Here is a 21,835-nt window from a genome sequence, read left to right as displayed (position 1 = left end):
CGACATGCTTCTGGGTATTCCCGTGAGAGATGTCTTGGATGAAGCATCAAGAATTTTGGCCACCCACAAACGACTCGTAAATTAAATGATTTTATTTTTTCATTTTGTTTTATTTTTATTGGCGCCTCCACGCTCCGCTAGCGTCTCCAGCGACGCGCTCAGGCTGCTTAAATAAATTAATACAGATATCAGGCAGATCGTGCATCAAATTACATTAAATTAACGCTGCTCCAGGAAAACGCAGGCAAAGCAATTAACTAAGCCGCTGCAACGGATGTCTTGCCAGTGGCAACAGCCCGCCGCCGCCCCCGCTGGAGGCTGTGTGTGCGCCTCATCGGTAAAGTTTAAACGGGGTCAAGCGGTTGCATTCCCCGTTTGGTTCTTTTTTCTTTCTTTTTGTTTTTTACCGAAAATAGCACAGACACACAAATATAATAATACGAGCCAGGAGACAGGCATGAGGAGACGTGGGAGGAGGCGAACGCAAGAAAAAAGTGCGCAGCCAAACAGTTGGAGAAATAGAATTGATAAGTTTGTGGCGGGTGCTCCAAAAATAGTTGCGCCGTCGACGCTTCATTTCATCCGGCTGCCACGGAATTACACTAAAAAGGGGACGGGCTGCGATTGGAGTTCGCTTATGTGGTTGGGTCTGCCGATGGGGCTACGGCTGCGGCTACGGCTGGGACTGGGACTGGGACTGGAACGGCGACTGCTGGTATAGACGCAGCGAGTAATTGCATAGTCCACATCAACGTCTATGCCGCATTATTCCAACATATTAAAACAAAAGGCGACTCAACGGTTCCACCGGACGTGGACAGCGTGTAGCTGTCCCAGGCGATTGATGATATCCATGCGTCTGGGCAGACCTGTGCTTACACCATGCACACCCGTTGGCCCCTTCTGTCCTCGCCCCTGGCTCGCTTAACAACTCCAGACAGCCGCATGCATTGCAGCCGACCAGATGGTCCGACAGCCCAGTAAAATGTTCGCCAGACGATGCATCAGCTGTGCGTCAAAAATTGTTTAGTTATGCCGGTTTAGGGCAGGTCAGGGAATATCCTTGGTTCAATAGAGAGCAGATAGGAAGATAAACGATACTAATTCGTCTCAAAGATACTTTGAGATAAATAAAAATAGAAAACACGGCCTTATACACCGGATCGAATGAATATGAAACCAATTTTGGAGCTACGCTAAATATTTGGTTTTTCAAGGCTAGACAAGGTATTGTTTATCTTTATAAGATTCAACAAACAGAGCTGTTTAGACATTTCATCATTCACTGGCGTATTGCTAGCTTTTAAATAAGAATCGGAAGACTCGGAGCTTGCGAAACACCCATCTGTTCTGCGCCTCAAGTAGGAGGGCACCACGGATGAAGAATTCTTCAGGGCAACCTCCACCTAAGTCATGGCGGAGTCATTGCCGTCCTTAACCAGAAACTTTGGGTATTCTGTATTGAGGACGAAGAACCATAGCCATTTTAAGCTCACACCAGCAATGTAATTCGTAATATATTAAATTTTTGACGCCAATGTTGCAAACTTAAAATTAGTAACAAAAATATTGAACAAACACGTTTTCCAGAATCATAAATATACTTTGACTGAACTTTGTATTCAAATTAATATTTAATTATTAATATTAAGTGTATATCAGTGCAGTATTGATATTATCTCCAGCAGAGTCCTAAACAGATTTTATATTTTGAAAACAAGAGTAAGCTTTACAGCTTTAAGCTCTAAAGCTATTTAAAGTTTTCCTTACTAAGGACACCCATACTAACTAAAGCTAACAAGCTTTTAGCGTCTTTTTTCGGCCAAAGCTCAAAAAATGCTTTTTATTTGCTGTCATGGCTACTTGTGCCAGTTCATGGCTCGTGTTTGAGCTTTATGCACACACAATTCACGAGTTGTGTCAACAATTAGACAGCTTTCAAAAGCTCAAAATGCTTAACTAAAAAGAGCTTTTGTATTTAACGGATTCAAGAAACTTACAGTATTTAAAATGCTATGTTGTTATCAAGAACTTACCTGAAAAAATAGTGTAAACGCTACCCATTGATAATATTTTGTGTGCTTTATTGTAAGAGGGCCACGCCCCTGTGAATTGTGAATTCCAGGAAAAGGCACCTCGGAACCTTGCTTTTTCATAAACGCATCCACAACTGTATACGTTGAGTGTATCCAACAGTATGTGTTGAGAACATCTTCGGGAATGTCTCTGCGGGAAAACAAGAATCGTACGGTTAAATATCGAATTTCAAACTGGTTTCACCGGGCCTTGTCCGAGCTAGTGAAAAATACAAATATATTAAATTAAGCCCGTCTAAAAGAAAAATACACCAATATCCTTTCAATTTAAATAAAAGCCAATCGGAAGGAAAGCAAAAAAGTTTCATGCAACCGTTTTCCACCCATTTCCCATAGTTACGAGTGGAATCTAAGTGAATCAGCAATCAGTCAGTCAGTCAGTCGGTGAGGACAAACAATTCCGTATATTGATTGAAAGATTATATAATCCCACTTACCTTGTGTGTACACAGTCTATGGGGTTTCCTACGTACTGCCGCGTTGTCACAGCAATCGAGAATGTGATCAGTAAAATAACCGTTGCGTTTGTGTGCAGGCGAAAAACAGGTGAATCGATTTTGACATGAGACACCTGTTTTCGTGTAAATCGAGAATCCGAAGAGATTGTGTGTGTGGAAGTTGTTGTTGGTGTTGATTGATTTGTTATTGGTCGTATGCGAAGAGAGAGAACATTATTATTAAGCGAATTGGCAGCGGGGGATTAAAGGGGGATATAAATCGAAAAGTTTTAATGCGAAACTGTAATACAAATTTTCTAGGAATATCTGTTTCATAATTAGGTTGTATTTCTTTTGAATTGTGCTTTTTAAGTAATATAAGTAGTATATGTACATTAACTTATATGGCAGGATTACTGTTTCTTTTTCTTTTTTTCTTCATCTTCTCTTTTTCTTTTTGACAAAAACTTGATTTCTTTGACGTTTCGCCTTACAATTAGTGTAACTGACTTACAAATTAACAAACAGAGAGAAAGTCTTCTGCCATACGTACAGGTTTTCATATATAGAAGGTACTTTACTTTGCTGATCTCAGCTGGCATACATTTGGGCCCGATTCGGGGGTATAACCGCGACCATTTTGAACATCCGCTGGCCAAATGCGATCGATGACAACATATATTTATACATATCGTAAGTTTATCGCAGCTTTATTGGATGCTGTTCAATTTGATCGCGATTAGGTGCCCGGGGGTATTAATTAATTAATATGAAATAAATACAATTTGCAGTTTCGAGTTGACGAATTTGATACGGATTGGAAATTTGAATTATCATGTAAGTATAGTAAGGTGTCACAGCAATTTGGTAATTTTTGGCTTGACTTTTCTTTATACTTTATATAAAACAAAGAAAACAAAAGGAACGATAAATAAATTTTGGTGTGAAGTGTAATACGAATTGCGAAGTATGCTTACTAGCAATTAAATAGAATTGCTGGGAATGCAAATTTATGTTGAGGTTTTGACATAAATCATAAGGCGGCCACTGAAGTGAGCGAGCGAGAGAGAGAGAGCGAGAGAAAGAAGGGACGGGAGAATGAGTTAGAAAGAGTGAAAGAGAGAGATTAAATGAGCAGAGATGATAGTCGATTAACGATTAACGATTAACGATTAACGATAAACGCACTTCAGTTGGGCCGCCATTTAATGGGCTAAATGCCAATTGGGCTTTACGTGATTTGTTCGACTAATTTTAAGTTATCGCTTAAATTTCAAATTGGATTTGAATTTGTATTTGAATTTAGTTGTTCGTAACGATGACCACTCAATCGATATTTTATAAAATGGATTCACTCGTCACTTTCGGCTGACTATGAGAAGTTTAATTAAATCACAACAAAATATTCAGAAACCATAAGAGAAACTCTAAATGTTAATAATAAATAGTCTCGTGAAACGGTCTGGTAAAACCCATGAAATTTCGATAATGACTTATCAATGTCTGCAAAACGAATGCACAGATTTGTGGTGGTGGTTTTTAGTTTTGTAGTAGTTTTGTTAGTTGCTTGTTGGTGAATAAGTAAAATGTGATCGTCAGAGTGGTACAAAACAAATCTGGCGCTTTGCTATTTTGTAGTAGCTGAGGTGAACTGTGAGCTGAGCGGTGAGCTGGGGTGAACTTATGTATTCAACTTGCTTGAAAAGTGATCAACGTCTAAACCGGTGAATGGTAAACGGTGATCTGTGAACGGTGAGCGAATATTTGCGATCATGATCGTGGTAAGTTGGCTTGTGAGCGTGGTGAGTGGTGGTAGGTGAACTGTGGTGGTGGTGGTGGTGGTGTTTGTGTCGGCTTAGTAGTGGTGGTTGGTGGAATAGTGAGCAATAAAAATGTGTGCGACAGCTGTGAAAGCTGTGCATGTAATTGTGAGAAAATTGCGAGACGTAGAGAGGAGAGATAGAGATAGTGAGTGAGCGTGAAAGTGTTGTACACGAAAATTAATAACATATCAAAACAAAGAAAAGTAAAAAGATATACATATTATAGTTATTATAAAAGTTGTATAAGATTGTAGATGGTGTGAACAACTAGATGTATTTGAATTGAATGGAGAAAATTGTACGAACAAATTTTAAGTAAGGTGTAAACTTGGTACGTTAATTCTAAATATTCAACACAGTACAAGTAAGAGTAAGACAAACAGACATATACATATATTTGTAGATATATATAGAGGTATACGGTAATACGTAACTGCTCGAATCGACTGGTACCGCAGTCAGTTCGTTGGTGGGGGCTTAGCTTTAATTAAATTTTCTTTCTTTTTATTCTTTTACTTTTGTTTGGCCTGCTGGCCAGTGTATTACATACAGATCCCAGATATGGGCATATCTAGTCTTTGATATGATCTGTCACATGCACTGGCCCGCATAGTTCACAGTATATCATACTTTAGGCTAAATCCCATCATCGAGCATAAGTATTATATGTAAAATTGTTAAAATAATACTAAGCATTTGATAGTTTTCAAGCATTGTCGCAGTATCTTCTGCAATTAGCAGTCATAACTGAGTTTGGTTACGGGTTTTAATTTAATTTCATTATTATTTGATTAATTTTTTTGGAGGTTTGGACAATTTTCGAACGTAAACAAACAGCCACTATAAATATTTACAAAGTTAGGATTGATTTCTTTGGTTTAGTTGTAAATACTGTGGTTAGCTTCTTCTTGTATAGTTGTATCGATCAAGGTATCGGTATTGGTATCTGTATTTATGTGTCGGATCGGTATTGTGCTGTCGGCCTTGTTTCGAGTTTCGTTTGGTTTTGGATAGCTTGACTTAAGTGTGTTGTCTAGATGGTTGGTTTTAGCATATTTTTTTTTTATGGGAAATAAGTTTTTATATAAATATACATATATATGTCTAACAATATATATATATTTATGATTTTTGTTTTTTTTTTTTTGGTGTTTTTAATAGGTAGTAAATGATTGACAGATACACATACACTAGTTAAATACAGAGAGTGACGTGAAATTATTTTTTATTGTTGCTTTATATTAGCTCGATCAGTTAGCGGTATTTTTGGTAATTGGTAATTGGATTAATTTAGCTGTTGACTTTGGCTGTGGTTTAGCTTGGGTGAGAGTCAGTGATTGCGTGATTGATAGATAAATTTACTGTGGCAGTTTGATTGAGTGATTGAGTGAGTGAATGCGATTGAGATAGAGAGAGAGAGTGAGAAAGAGAGAGAGTGTGTGTAAGTTTGTATAAAACTTGCCGTTTAGTTAATCAAGTTTTTGGTTTCATTTTTTTTTTTTAAATTGTATATAAATTTAATTGTGATTTTGTTTAATTTCATTTTTCTTTGCTGTTAGTTACGGTATTTTTTCTTCTTCTTTGTTTATTGCTCTGGTGAGTAAAAAGTGTTCAGAGTAGGTGAAATACAAAAACATAATAGACTTGTTGCTGTTGTTACTTGTAATTCTTGTTGTGATCTAAACGAGTACGCTGTGAGCGTCGCATCCGCTTGCTGAATACGAACGAGTGTTTGACAAATACTGAATGACGAGCGTGTGTTAGTACCCTGCCATTCCTCAGTGAAAGTGAGAGTTCGGTGATAGAGTGAGAGATATATATATATATATATATAGAGAGAGAGAGAGAGAGACAGTGGCGAGTGAGTGGTGAGTGAGTGAGCGAGTAAGTATAGTAGTAGGTGATCAAGATCAGCTAACGAGTGAGCGCACGCAGCGATTGTGAAGTTCGTGAAAGTGTGTTGAAATTGGTGGAGAGCGTGGATAGTAGCGAGTGGTGGCGGTGGTTGTGGTGGAAGGGGTGAGTTGTGGAAAATGAGTGAAATTGAAAGCACTAAAGTAAAGTAAGTTCCTTGGATTGAGGAGCTTGTGGCTTAGGAATGCGATTGATCAAGTGTTGAATAATTGCCTTTGTACTATAGCTGTGTGCGGCGTTGTGTTTCAACTGCTTCAAGTGTTTTTCTACTTTTAGATTTAACATAACTCGCTTGCTGGTCACTGGTGTTGGTGTCCAGGAATTTGCATAGTTAACTTTTCGCTATTGCTGTTTTCCTGTTGTTTAATTGTGTTTTCTTTGTTTGTTGTTGTTTTCGCATTTAATTAGGTGATTCGGTTTTGATTGTTTGTTGATTGGTTTGTGTAAAGTGATTTTGGTGGAGAGCCAGTTTATATTTCGTCACAATTTTTTCAATAATTTATGTTTTTTTTTTTCTTAATTTTTCTTTTTTGCGGGTGAGGGTTATGTTCTAATTTCATTTTATTTTAAACTTTGTTTAAATTTTTTAGTATTAGTTTATGTGAAACGTTTATATTGTTTTGGTTTCAGTTTTTGTATGTCTTTGTAAGCACATTCGAGGGCGAGAGCGAACAAGAGCGATGAGTTTGGAAGTGTTTTCGAAAAGAGGCTTTAAGAACAAACATAACACAGACATAAGCAATAGACAATCAACAAAACAAAAGTAAAAAAAAAAAAGAATTGGCTACATAGCACAACAAAATGAAACGGGCAAAGCAACGCAAGGCCAACCCGAACTAACGTAAATATAGCGAAGTGAATTCTGTTTCACAGATTCCCAGGTCCGAATTCCCATACCCATTTACCCCCACCATACTGTGCATATGTGTGTGTGTGTGTGTGTGTGTGTGAGTGTGAGTGACTGTGTCTGTGTATGTAATAAGCATTATGTGAGCCTGGACTGAGTGACTTACGCTTACGAACTGATTAACAAAATGGCATTTCCCCGACTGACTGCAATGGCTATGCGACTGACTGACTTTTGCCCAGTAACCATAACAATGTATTTTATGCCCGCAATCCAGTAAAAGTCGGAATTTGCTGCCGCTTCTGTCGAGACAGCGAGGCAATAACTGGGTGGCTAACCGAGAGCTTTGGTGCTCGTTTTTGCTATTAGAACAACATTGGCAATACATTGGGGCAATAAAAATAAGTTTTGTAACAATACAGCTCGCCAGCTTAGCCATTGCGTTCTGCGTTCGAGTGTCCTTTGAGTGCCTTAAGCATCTCACACATGATGTTGTTGCCGCCGTCGCTGCTGTTGTTGCTATTGTTATGACTTCTGGGTCTAGTACAGTGCCTGCCACTTATGCCTCATTAGGATGCGTCTAAGGACTCTTACAGTAATTCAATCATAAATTAAAGTCAAGCTCCAAGTGACAAGTGGCGAGTTAAGAGTAACACGTTACGAGCAACGAGTAACGAATAGCGAGTAACGAGTATTAAGTAATGAGTGGCTAGCCTTTGCAATAAAAACCCACCAGTACAGAACAACAATAAATGACTTCCTGGTTAAAGTTCTTTAAATCTCATGCTACTCGACGGCTATAAATTTAATGGGTAACGAGAAACGAGTGCTGAGTAACGAGTGGCCAGTGCTTTCGATAAAAAGCAAGCAGCAATAACAATAACATGGTTTACTGGTCTTAGTTTCTTTAATGTTCATTCTAAATTGACAAAGTAACGAGCAGCGACACTGGCCACTGCTTGCAATAAAAGCAAGCAGAAAAAACCACAGATGGTTAACTGATCATAGCTTGCTTTTGAATCTCGTCGACTTTAATTTGAACGAGTAACGAGTGGCGAATTCATTTGGTAAGATACAATCAGTTCAGCAACCAAATTGCTTGTGCGAGTGCGTGTGTCTGTTTATGTGTGCGTGTGTGTTTGTGTGTATTTATATTTAAATAGAGACTGAGAATTTCGAGCAACAAACTTGGATGAGCAGTAGTAAGTAGTAGGGCGCAAGCACTTGCTTTTTTCTTATTTATAACAATTTATTATTCGAGTATTTATGCAAACAATTTACAATTATTTATAGTTTCATACACATATATTTATAAAGTACTATTGTACAAGTCTCTAGTTCAACTTTTAACTAGTATTTGCAATAATAATACTTGCGTTTATTTATCCTTGATCGAATCTGCTTGTGTTAGCAAAAACAATTGGAAGCATACGATAAATGGGTTTCCAATGTATGAATAACATATGTGTGTTGATTAAATATAACCTTTCTGTATACACAACAATCAAATCGATGCCTAAATACGCAGCCAGGAGTTAAAATATTTTTATTGGCTCCCCAAAGTATGCAACGTTCCCAGATTTGGGAGATATAAATACGAATAAGATACACATGCGTTATTTAAATTATTAAAGTGCACAAAAAATGAAGAAAAAAGCAGATAATATAAATAGTATGTATATAAAAAGCACGTAACTGCTTGTCTTTTAAAAGCAAAGAAATCAAAAACTGACAAATAATTATGTACATATATATATTTAGCAAAGGGTACTACATTTATGATGATGAAGCTTGACAAGATATATGTGATGCACACTTATAATATTCATGCAGCTTATCTTCGGGTCTCGAGTGTGTTCGTGTATACATTTGATGACATTTGTTAAGCAGTATATATATATATATATATATGTATATATACAGTGTAAGGTGCATTTATTTGTGTACTGAGACAAATGGTTTAGTAGCTACATATACGTAAGCAGGTCATGCTCCTTAGAGTCCTCGCAAAAAGCCAAACAAAAGCAAGGACATTTCCATTTCGGAGCGGATTATGAAAATTGGCCAGCTGCAGGGGATTAGAAATTGAAATGAAAAACGCTGCACAAATACGATGCGATTACAGAGCAAAAAGAACTGCTCTCTCTATAGTTTTAATGTGATTAGTTAAAGATAAATATGTATATGTACAGTATATGAGGATAAAAATATGAGACACAAGTCACAAATTACAAGTTACAGCTATGTTTGTGTGTGTGCGTCGTATGACTCAAAGATAAAGGGGTTGCCCGTTGCAAGTATTTGGTGGGGAGGGTGTGTCAGTGTGTACATATAATACAATTATTGTTAGTATTAAGTATATAGAATAGGAGCTGTTAAGCATAGTATAAGTATATGTATAAGTAGTATATATAGTATAGTATATAGGTATGTAATTGGTATTGGTATTGGTTAAAGTGTTAGTTTATGTATTTTGCATTTTTGGTTGTATATTTTAATTTAATTCAATTTTTTTTTTTTGGCATACATTTAATTTTGTTCAACACTGTGATATTTTCTCATTTTTGGACTTATCGAAATTTCAAAATATAAAAAAAAAAAAAAAACAAATGAATAACAATACACATCTCAAAACATCTAAATGACTTAAACTCCTCAAGTAGTTTTGAGCTGAGCTTAATAACTGCTGATTCTACAATATATTACGATATAAGGATTGGGGATATTAATTGCTCGATTGCCAACATATATGCTGCCTGTCCGTTTGCTTTGGTAATTGAGTTATTATTTTTTTTTATATTTGTTTTGTTTTCTTTTTTTCTTTATGTTTAGTTAACCAAATTTAATACAAAAATCTTATATACACACATACACTCACACACACATACACACACACACACACAAAAACATTGAAATTAGCATTGTGAGTAAAAGAGAGTTTGGGTGGGGGCAAGGAATCTTGTGGATGGTTGCCTGTTGGTTGGTTGATTGATTTGGTTGGTTGGTTGGTTGGTTAGTTCATTGATGTTTGTATCGATTTGGGTTGGTTGCTTGGTTCTTCTTTGCTGGTTTTCAAAAAACAAAGCGTTTCCATTGCAAAAATGCCAGCCGCAAAATACCACAGTTGCATACTTTTGGGCGTGGCGCCGTTTGATATGTTCATATTTCTGTTTTATGGTTGAGTATATCTTAAATATGTTATTATTTTGTATTATTATTTTATACATATATATATGTATTTACTATATATATATATATATATATATGTATATAATTCTTGGGTTCAGCTTTAGTTTGGCATTTCTTTTGATAAAAATTCTTCACATATTCTTTTTGGTTTTTGCTTTCGATCAAAATTGCACATTTTCAACAACATCAACAACGACAACTACTTTTTGGTATTATGAGTAATAATAATAATTATTGTAATTGTTAAATGTTTATTTAAATATATATATATATATAATATATATATATATATGTATATGTATATATATATACAAATATATATGTAGATAAACATATTGGATTAAATGTATAACATACGTATGCATATATTTAGATATGTATGTATATGCATATATTGATTAACAAGTACAAGTACGAGTATACATATATAAATAGGAGTATTTGCGTAGCATATTATATATACTTATGATAGTGATTGCTTTTCTGCACACGCACAGCCATCGATAGCTATCGACAGTTATCGATACGTTGCTCCACTAACCATAGAACATGTTCGATGTTCGATGATAAGTGGTTACGCATAGAGCATAGAGCATTATTGAATATCAAAATAAAACAAGTAGATTTAGTTGTTAGTTAATCGTAAATCAGCATCAAATCACAAGTCAACCAATAAGAACTTAAAAGATTTACACAAAAAATACTTTAATAATGATACAATGCACAATATTTCGTTACAGTTTACAATAAATGTATTTGAAATAGCTAGTTAGATACGATTAGTTGGTGTTTAGTATTTTGTGTATGTTTATACGAGTTAATGTTCCTTGTAATGTTAATGTTCATGTTTATGTTCATGTTCATGTTAGTTAATAACGCATAGGAATACACATACACATACATCGGCTCATACACATACACATTCACATACACATGTACATTAAGTAATACATACATACGTACATAGGCTTACACATATTCATATCATATATACATATATATGCACATATAAGATATACATATGTGTGCACTAATACAATATCGTTTTTATATACATACCACGATCTGACAATGCATATGCACCGGAGTAGTTTTATCTGATCAATTCGATCATATTTTAGTTGCATCCCGTGCTGGCTTTTCCGTAACATGCTGTGTATGCGTGATATGAGACTCCTATACGATACGACTAGGTAAGTATGTATGCATGTATATATATATATTTATATATATATAGAAACATATATAAGCTGGCATTGGGTTGCTTAATTGATAGGTTAGTTTAAGACTTGAGATATAAATAAGATACGTACGTGTAATAACATATACCATACATACATGTGCCGTGTGGGTTGACTGGTTATTTTGTATGCGTTACGGTTACGGTTACGGATACGGATACGAATACAATATGGTTAAGTTATTATCTGCCGTGTACACATTGGGCTACTTTAAGCGCCGACAACAGAAAAGAACAGAATATTTATAATATGTATGAATAAGTACAAAAGGTTTCAATTCTTTCATTCGATTATGAATACGCTGGTTAGACACGTGCAATTTGCTCTTAACTACGAAAGGACAACGGAACCAAGAAGAAGAAACACAAAGAAAATTTAATACGCAACTTAAAATTTATAGACTGCCGTCGATGCTAGTTCAAATTGCAGAGAGCGCTGCGGTTACTTTATTCTTCGGTCTAGTTTTTCATTTTTTAAGTCCTCTCAATGTACTGCTGGGCGTGTGCTAGTGGGGTTAGGCGGAGCATTGGAGGGTGGTTCAGTGTTAAGTTTTATTTTGAAAAGAAGTTGTAACCCAAATATATAAAACAACAACCTCATCATGGGAGCAAATCAATACAAATCATAATCCAAATTTGAATAAGACTAATAATAATTATGCAAAGAAAAGTATTTTTTTAAATATATTAATAGCTTGCGGGAGGTACAGAGGGTAAAATACAGAGAGAGAAAGAAAGAGAGAGAGAGAGAGAGAGAGAGGGCAATGTTCCCTGCTGAGCTTGCTAAATTTCAAGTTGCTTTTATGTGTTTTGTCTTATTGTTGTGATAGAGTTTTATTTCTTCGGTCTTTTGGCAAAATATTTTAACAGAACAACATATACGCGGCAATAGAGCTATTAAGGGGCTAAAATGCTGTTTATGAATCGATGCTTGATTTGCAGCAATTTCTAATCGCAGCATTTCAAATTGTTATAAAGTAAATTGTATTGTACTTTTAGTCGCTTATTTGATACGCATAAATAGTCATCGTTATTGATATATGTGGAAAATTATAGTATATGTGTAAAAGAAATTAAATAAAAAGAAACTCAGCTGACATTGCTTTCGGCCAGTTGTTTTTCGCTTTATATCATCATATTGTTCAGTTATTATCATTTATATGAGGTATTCGCAACACTTTACTATACTTTTACAAAGTGTCTGACCCCGGTATATAAATACATGGGTGTTTCGTGTGTTGGGTGTAGCTTTGTGTGAATATCGTATATGCAATAGAGATGCATACATATATTTATCGAGAGATACAGAGAGAAAGAGAGAGATTAGAGAGAGAGAGAGATGGAGAGAGACGGAGAGAAAAAGTTGGTGGTGAGAGGTTCTTGGCTTGGCTGGGTTGCTCTCACTACTTATAATTAGTTTGTATTAAATTTGATTATTATATTTTAATGAAGTTACTTTTTCATTTTGTTATATATTTATTTTTTTATATGGTTTAAATAGTTTTTTCTCTTGTTTTTTTTTTTTTTTATTTAATTTTTTTCAGAATTTCACGTAGATGGCAGCATATTTTGGTGGCAGGCGAGCAATCAGTTACCGTTGGGTTCTCACGTAAAACGTTGCTTTTAATAAAATATCGATTATCGATTACGCATCAATTGCAACGAATTTGCATCCCCTGTTTGGTTTGGTTTTACTTTTCTATTATTGTTTGGGTTGATCGCGCTCATATGTTATCCGACTCAAAACGCAAAAACTAAATGCGACAGACAAAGATATGAATGGAGACAGAGAGAGAGAGAGAGGGAGAGGGATACGAGAGAGAGAGAGAGAGAGAGAGAGAAGCGACAAAGCAAAATTAAAGGAAAATCAAATGCGAAATTTAACACAAACATTAGCCGCTAGATGGCGCTGGTACGGCTAATCGGCAGCTAAAGCATAATATGAATAAACAATAACTCTTTGAAAAAATTGCAGCTAATAATATCTGAACTACAATATAGGCAATTATTTGTTAATTATGAAAGGAAACGCATTTGAAGAGTGTGATAAAAGGGGATCGATAAATAGATAGATAGATAGATAGATAGATAGAGAGAGAGAGAGAGAAAGAGACAGATAGACAGAGAGATAGAGAGATGAACTTTGAATAGCTGGACAGAGTTTAAGGTCTATTTTTTTTGCTTTCTTTCTTTTTTTTTTTTTTTGATTTAGGATAGTTAATGACTAGAATTGTTTTGTTTGTAATTACCATTTTCTATCACTTTGCGTTTGGGGGGATGGCACCGCGGGCACCAACCAACCCTCTGAGTGCACGCGGTGGCCGGTGGTGGGCGTGGCACGCACACACACGCACGACGCACGCACGCAAATCAGATCAGTCGTAGCCTTAGTGTGTGTTATTGACGTTTACAGATACTGTTAATGTAAATGATGCTGTAACTGTTACGTGTTACTGTTAATTAACAATTTACTGGAGTTTCAGCTGCTAGTTATATTATGTTGTTATTTTTGATAGCACTCAGATGATTTGATTTAATGTTTGATTTAGTTATCAGTTATTGGGTATCGATGATCGATTTTGAGTTTGATTATCGCTTGACGATTATCGTTTATCGTTTATCAGTTATCGGTTATCTTTTATCGTTTATCGTTTATCGAATTTTGATTTAGGTTTTGATTCAGTTGCACAAGCTAAGGCCACTGTGTTAGTTGCCCTGTGTTTCGGTTTTTGTTTTGTTCTGTTTCACGTCACGATCATGTGTTAATAATTGTTATACATGAGTATACGGCCTATATACACATACATACGAGTTATCACATGGTTAGCATTATTTTGTGGATTGATTATGAATCATTGTTTCTTAACATTTGCATTTTTGCTCCTGCTGTTGTTGTTGTGACTCTTGGCAACATCTGCCCACATTTCGCTGCACTCTCAACTGTTGTCTGTCGTTGACCTTGTGGCTTTGGCTGTCTTCATCATCACCAGATTCTGATGCAAAGTCTCTTTTTGGTACTGGCTCTGACTATGTTTCTGGCTCTGCTTGGACGCAGACGTTGGCTTGCTGGCCAGCCTTAGCCTTGAGCTTGTGGCAGCCCCGACTTCTACGGATTCAGCTACTCCAGCTAGCGGCTCTCTTGTTGCAGTTGCAGTAACAGTTGGTGTCGTAGTTCCTGTAGCTGCCTTTAAACTTGTTGCCTCAGTATCGCGCGTCGTCGTCGGCATCGTTGATGCAGTTGCCGCATTCGCATCATTAACCAGGCTGAGGGTCGGCTCGCAGCCGCCGCTGCTGTTGCTGTAGTCGATCTTCATGTCATTTAATACCGACGTTATCAATGTTGTTGTGTTTTATTTTGTTTGAGAATAAATATAAAGTATTTTGCTTATTTAAAACATTTGCTGCGATTCGGCTTAGAGCTCAATACGGTATCGAGACATAAATATTTGTGCCCAACTATGCGTATACGTAATGCACGCATATATGTTTAACAAATCTTAAGGTACTGAACAACACACACACACACACTCACACAGACACACACATAAAGGTTGACAAAGGCAAAATAAAAAACAACACAAAAGCTAGGCTTAAGTCTACAATTTTTGAAATTTTTTGAAATAAATAAACATCGAGAAAACACAAATGGGTCCGCTATGCATATATCAATTATACAGCCAATTACAAAAAGGTTTGAGATTAAGAAAGCAAATGATGAATCACTAACACGAGTAGAACACAAATCTAGACAATACGTACAGCTGGATATTGTATTGGTTTTTGTATGGGGACAAGGTAAAGAGGACATATTCTGTGTGTGAAGGTATATTTGTTCGTGTTTATGTATTAAATAAGAGACAACATGTATATAAATGTGTACATATACATACATATATGCGTTTAGTAATAGAGACAGAGAGAGACAGAGAATTATGGGCATGGTTGCCTGAATCTGAATCTGAATCTGAATGGGATGGCAAATGGACAATGGGTATTAAATGGACTATGGTTATGGACAATGGACAATGGGCAAATGGGCAATGGGCAAGTGGTCGCTCAATGAAGATGGCAGCCCGCTTTCGGGCCTTACGCGTTCTTTTTTCAATTGTTATTGTTGTTGTTGCTGTTCTTTCTTTTCTTAGCGGTCGTTTTTGTTCTTTCTTTATTTTAGTTTATTTTTTATGTCTGTCCTTTGTTGAATTTTTGTCGTTTACGCTGTCTTTTCTTTAAATTCTTTTCTGTATAAACATATATATATATATATATATATATATATACATATCTATATATATATATACAAGTATACATATATATATGCATACTTTTTTTTTGTTAATATTCTATTATTTTTTTGTTAGCTTCTTCAAGTATTGTTGATGAATATTTATTTGTTTATTTGTTTTATTATTATTTTGGAATTGAACAACATTAATGTAATGCTAAAGGACGCACGCTCACTCGCTCGCTAGTTAGAATCACATCTGAACTGGCTATGTTTTGGATAAGAGGAGGCCTACAATATATATATATATAGTCCACGTATGAAGTTGATGTGAAAGTCAATGGGTAGTTATTTGATAGGTAATTCATAATGGTAACGTATGAGTGACATGCAAATTGTAGCTTAGCTTCTGCTTGAAGTTCGCTCGTGATGTGATCGTTTCAGCTTTATAGTTTTATTATATTATTAATTATACCTAAATATTTCCGTTTTTTATTTCAGGGTACTTTCATTTATAATATGTATATGTATGTATGCTGTTATATAATTGCCTAGCATATTAGAAAATTAATTATTTCTCGTATTTCCCATTTATGCATTTGACTGCTATTCTTGAACCTATTCTTGCCGCCGATGTATTTGATCTCGTTGTTGTTGTGCGTAGCTCGGAGTAAGGTGATTTTTCAGTTGTCGTTATATATATATATATACATATATACATTTTGTTAATCATATTGCGAGTTATTTGTTGTTTATGTTTATAGTTTTTAGTTAACAATTACATGGATGGCAGAGAAGAAACATGGAGTTGTCATGTAGTATAACATATGTACATTGATGTAACCAATATTATTTTATATTTTGTTTTTAGTATTGTATCATATTGTATTGTATTTGGTTTTTGTGTTTTTTTTTTCGGTTGTTTGTTACGTTTACAAAGGTAGTAGTAGAAGTAGTAATAAGTAAGATAGTGGCAGATAAAAGTTACATATTTATTTGTATTTTATTTCAATTTATTTGAAGATTTTTTTTTGTTTCAATTTGAGTTAGGAATTTGATCGAATGGTATCGAATCAACATATATAGTTTTCAGTGGTATGTATGGTAAAACAAGAACCAAAATTTGCCGGAATAAAAATAGAGCAAGTTGATATGGATTAGTACAGTTGTTAAAATGGAAACAGTTGACACTCACCGATGATCTACTCACTTGCATAAACGCATAGACACCACGTAAAAACTCCATGTTATTTTGTTGCTCTTGAGAACCCTTTTTTGTTGGTCGTTGCGCCCGACTTATATACTGCTTAACGGTGTCGGCGACCAGATGTGGCTTTAGCTTGCGCGATAGAACGCTAAAAATAAACGAGAAAGACAATCAAAATGATGTATGTACTTATATTGAAGATGACAGAGAGTGAGAGAGAGATAGGTAGAAATGTAAAACGAGAGAGAGAGTGAGAGGAGAGAGAGAGAGAAAGAGAGTGAGACTGAGCCCTTTATGCGCGTACTAAGTCGCTGCGTGGCGGGCCTCGAGGCCTCTCAAAAATGTAAACCGAATCACGGACCGACTGCGGCCTAGCTAATTGTCACTTGACGTGCTGCCTAAACGGAAACACTTTTGTGTACTTAGTCAAATGCCTTTGTGCTAATTGGCCGCACTCCATGCCGTCGCACCCGTACCACCCGTGCCAGCTCTTTCCTTTGCCTTGAACACTCCAACGGCATTTGTGCGCTGTGTTTGTTCTCGTTCTCAAGTTCATGAAATATGCGCAAAGGCCACAAACACATATACGCCCAGACTCACAGACACACAATGTGTTGGCTGAACGGGTGCTGCAAAAGCAGCAGCTAGGCCAGGATATGTCTATGTACATATATCTAGTGTCGATGTGGTTGTTGTTGCTGTTGTTCTTGTTGTTGTGGGGGATTTCTGGCTAATTGAAATGCCGCGCTGACGCCTTCACGCACTTGTGAGAGCGACAATTGGCAAATTGACGCCGTAGATTACGCTTATCGTTTAATTGCTCTAAGCAACAGGAGCCACAGACAAGTCAGACCATCAAGTCACTCACACACTCACGCAATCACACATCCATACACACAAAAACACACACACACATAGAGTTCACTAGCTCGCAGCGCATAATTTGAGTTTTATTCGCTAAGCTTTTAAGCCGTGTCTAACATGCCACGCAGAACAGAGCAGTGCTGAGCAGTCAGCACTCAGACAGTAACCATCGACATTGGTGAACCCAATTTACACACAAGGTCCAACCCCGCGGCACCCCGCAGCCACCCACACACGCAACCACACACGCAACCACTGCGCATACGCTATGCTATTTCATGATTTCGAGCCATAAGAACGTTAAGTCTGTGAATTTATCGGGAGTACATTTTGATCTTAATATAATTAATATATGCGTACATCCTTACTTGAGTTCATGAATATCGCAGAGGAAGGCTGGCAGTAGATGTTTTACGTGTACATTTTTTGATCAAGAAAATGTTATGATTTTTTGTCCCTTTTATATTACTAACATATCTTAGTAAAAATCCTACCAGGGATATATTTGCTTTGAGTAAAATCGTGACTTTTATCGCATAAACGGTTGGCCAGTTGAAGAGTCTGACGTGTTGCTGTGAGTTGCCCGCAGCTTGTACGGACTCTGAGTGTGTACAGAGTGTGAGATTTTCTGTGATTTTGTGTGGATTAAGAGCGCGATAAGTCGGACTTCAAGTGCGCGCATGTGGCAGGAAAAGCCATATAGACAGACGCCAAAATGCCAAATGCTGTTTGAAAATTAGTTGTAAATGAGTTTGATACAATTTTGAACTATCTGAACAGGACAAGATTGGGGCTTAAATGCAAACAAGCAGTTTGTCAATTTGCAATTTTATAACGAAACAAATAATCGATTACAATTTGACTAAGCCCTGGTAAAAGCATATTCCAACAGAGAGACATAAAGAAATAATTAAATGCTGAAACTCTGATTTTCTCTACTCGCCCCATTGCTGTCAGCTGGTGTCCTTGCAACAGATTTCGATCTTTAAATAAAATTCTTCCTAAAAATAAATAAGCTCGCATTTTAACCACCAGCAGCACGTAAAGAGGAACAAAAACATTTATCTTGATTTTCACGCTGTCAGCAAGAACTCAAAAAGGCGACAGTTTGTAAAAAGGTAACAAAAACAACAACTACTTATAAAAGAAAATCGCGGTGTCCCCCCGAAAAGAAGTCAATTTCAAGATTTATTTTCTTCTTTCATGCAGTTAAACATTTTAGCCACAAAATGAAAACAAAACAAAACAAAAAAAATACAAAACAATTCGAGCAAAATAAAAGAAAACTTGTGAGTGCGGTTGGGTAAAAATAATAAATTAAAAGCACACGACGCGCAAAAGGTCAAGTGATTAAAAAAGAAAAGAAAAAACGCATTGGTCTGGCGACCCCTCGACCTGTGCGTTTAAAAATAAATTCAAAGAATGCCAACAAATGTCCATAAGGCTTTCTGTTATTTATTTTCCTTGCTTTTGGTGGGGAGAATATTTACATTTCCAGTTCAGTCACTTTTCGCTTACAGCTGCGCGCAGTTTTCTTTCGAGTTTCTTTTAATTTGCTGAAGGTTCAAGTGGATACATTTTACAAATTTCACTGCAGTAGTCAAAATACGTACTCTGGATTACTTAAAGCAGCACCACCCCCCTCAGCAGTCACCTGGCGTAATAAAGTTCCTATCAAACTCGTGTTGGGAGCAAACTTTGCAATTGTCGGGTTATTTATGGGCACACCCAAGAAAATTACAGATGAAGACAGCAAAAGGACTTTAAACCTTTGACATGTCACCACATTTGGCATAGAGCTTGTGGCTGAGGCATTGAGCTTAAGCAGCTGCTTAACAATTTCTAACAAATTTGCAAAACAAAAACGTAATTTATTTAACAACAAAGGCAGTTGTTTTCAAGCTGGCAAAAAATAAATTCCTTTGTGGACCGACTTTTATTATTATTATTTACTTATTTAATATTATTATTGCAGGTTTTGGGAATGAACTAGATGTAGACATGGACGTCCTTTAAAAGTACCCAAAATATGTTTTTAATTGCTCCATTTGCCTATAGTACAAGTTTTCTATTTACTAAGAATTGTATGTTTTAGTTTTAGTTTTCAATAATTTCTAGTAAGCGTTAATTTTATGTAATTCAGGCATACAGGAACTTAAGATGCAAGTGAAAAGTTCATTAGAACTTGAATACTCTTTAACTTTGTGAACACAGGGAATTTGATTTATATTTAAATTCTCTGTAGGTGACGTGAGCAAAGCCACGCATAAAATCTGGTTAGTAAAAGTAAGTGCATTAAGCGCTCTTTTGTAAATTGCGCTACTTTGTTATTCGTTTTTCTTTTTTAAATTGTTTCTTAAAATTGTTTGGAGAGTTGGCACGGTATAAAAAGTTGCATGCACTTTACCCAACTTTTACGGCAAGGAGTACCGCCTACTAATGTAATTACTCAACACACACTTCACACGGGGGCAGGCCCATGAGGAAATTTACAATGTAGCCCAGACTTAAGTGGGAGCCACTCAACTCGACCCTGGATCCGACCCGGCCCGTTTTCAGTGTGTTGCGTCCGCGAGATAGTTGCGACCACTAAGAATTGAACAGAGGATGAAAGATGGACGAGGTTCGGATCAGTTCTCAGTAGTACAAACACACACAGACACGGGACAAGGACAGGCACAGTCACAACATGCGCGGCATAGCTCGAAAGTATGCAATGACAACTGCACACACACACACACACACACACACACACATTTAAGCAGCAGTTGTGTGTGTGTTTGCTTTGACCAGCTGCAGTTGTGAATTGCCGGTTAACAACAAAAAACAGAAATAGGTAAGTAAGTAGAAAGGGCGGAAGGGCGTCTAAGGCCAAGAGATGACATGAAATTACTCTGAAATTACGATATTGTTTTGTATGACATTTGAGATAAGGCAACGCATAATAAGCGCAATTAGAAGATAGAGCGAGACTGCGAAATCGAGAGGAACTGAGAGAGAAAGAGAGAACGTAATTAACTTTGTGCACTTGCCCATTGTCAATGGAAAATTGTATGGAATTGTTGGCATTAAAAGACGTTAGCATCGACTGTGAAATACTCTGTAGTTGTGTGGTAAGTCTGGGGTAATCCTCATACATTCACCAAGCAAGCATATGCACATCGAGATTCATCCAGTCTTTCGTTTGAATAGTCGCCGGGAAAACACACATTCATAAGATGATAAAACTTTAAATCATTGCTGTAACTTTTAATGCTTGGCCCTTATGAAATCTAGTTTATTTTCTATTGATTGATTTATCCACATGAAGTAGGATTGTAACGAGTAAAACGAGTCTAACGAGTAAAACTAGTTTAAAGAGTAGAATTATTATAAGGTGTGTTACGAGTCCAACAAGAAGAATGACTGAATAGAATGCGTGAAGCGAGTAGAATAAATGTAACGAGCAGAACGTGGATAACGAGTAAAATAAATCAAACAAAAGAAAGATTATAACGAGTAGAATATGTTTCGAGTAAAATGAGTGCTAGGCAATAACGAATTGACAACTTGAAGAATGTCGTTTGTTGTTGTTTTATTTAGCTTTTGCTTCCAGTGATTCCCAATTTATTCCACAACAGCGAGCGGACCAATAGGAGAATGTTTATTTTTTTAGCTTTATTTTCTATGTGCCTCTACAAACCAACTTCATCACCCTAACTGTTTGATTTCTTTAGCTTCAAGTTTGCACTTGTTTATTTTTTTATTTTGGCATTCGCATCCTTTAACATTGCTGTTGCTTTTTATTCTTATTCTCTTGCTGGCAATTAAACCAGACTAACTATCAGAGCAGCTCCTGCCCACTGACCCAGCCATTGTCCTCGCCCACAGTTGCATGCCTCGCCGGTTATTTGCAACGAGTGGAACAATTGCTGTGCGAAGGTTGACTTTTTGGCTGTCATTTAATATTTCTGCTATATTTAAATACCCATGAAGCTTTAAGCGCGCGCACACATA

At 36.4% G+C, this 21,835-nt stretch overlaps 1 protein-coding gene across 1 annotated transcript in view; it reads right to left on the bottom strand.

Moving 5' to 3' along the window:
- Positions 1–21,835, bottom strand: part of shakB (shaking B) — a 55,142-nt gene that overhangs the window by 17,805 nt on the left and 15,502 nt on the right. Inside the window, exons 2-4 of the mRNA XM_015170986.3 lie at positions 16,964–17,123; positions 2,534–2,667; positions 2,037–2,226 (exon numbers count right to left, since the gene is read on the bottom strand). Coding sequence (XP_015026472.1) covers positions 2,037–2,226; positions 2,534–2,667; positions 16,964–17,123 — 484 coding nt within the window. The remainder of the gene's footprint in view (positions 1–2,036; positions 2,227–2,533; positions 2,668–16,963; positions 17,124–21,835) is intronic.

This window comes from Drosophila virilis, chromosome X, assembly GCF_030788295.1.
Source record: "Drosophila virilis strain 15010-1051.87 chromosome X, Dvir_AGI_RSII-ME, whole genome shotgun sequence".
Classification (NCBI taxonomy): domain Eukaryota; kingdom Metazoa; phylum Arthropoda; class Insecta; order Diptera; family Drosophilidae; genus Drosophila; species Drosophila virilis.
Note: the sequence above shows the minus strand (reverse complement) of the source record. Positions and strands in the feature narration are given on the sequence as shown.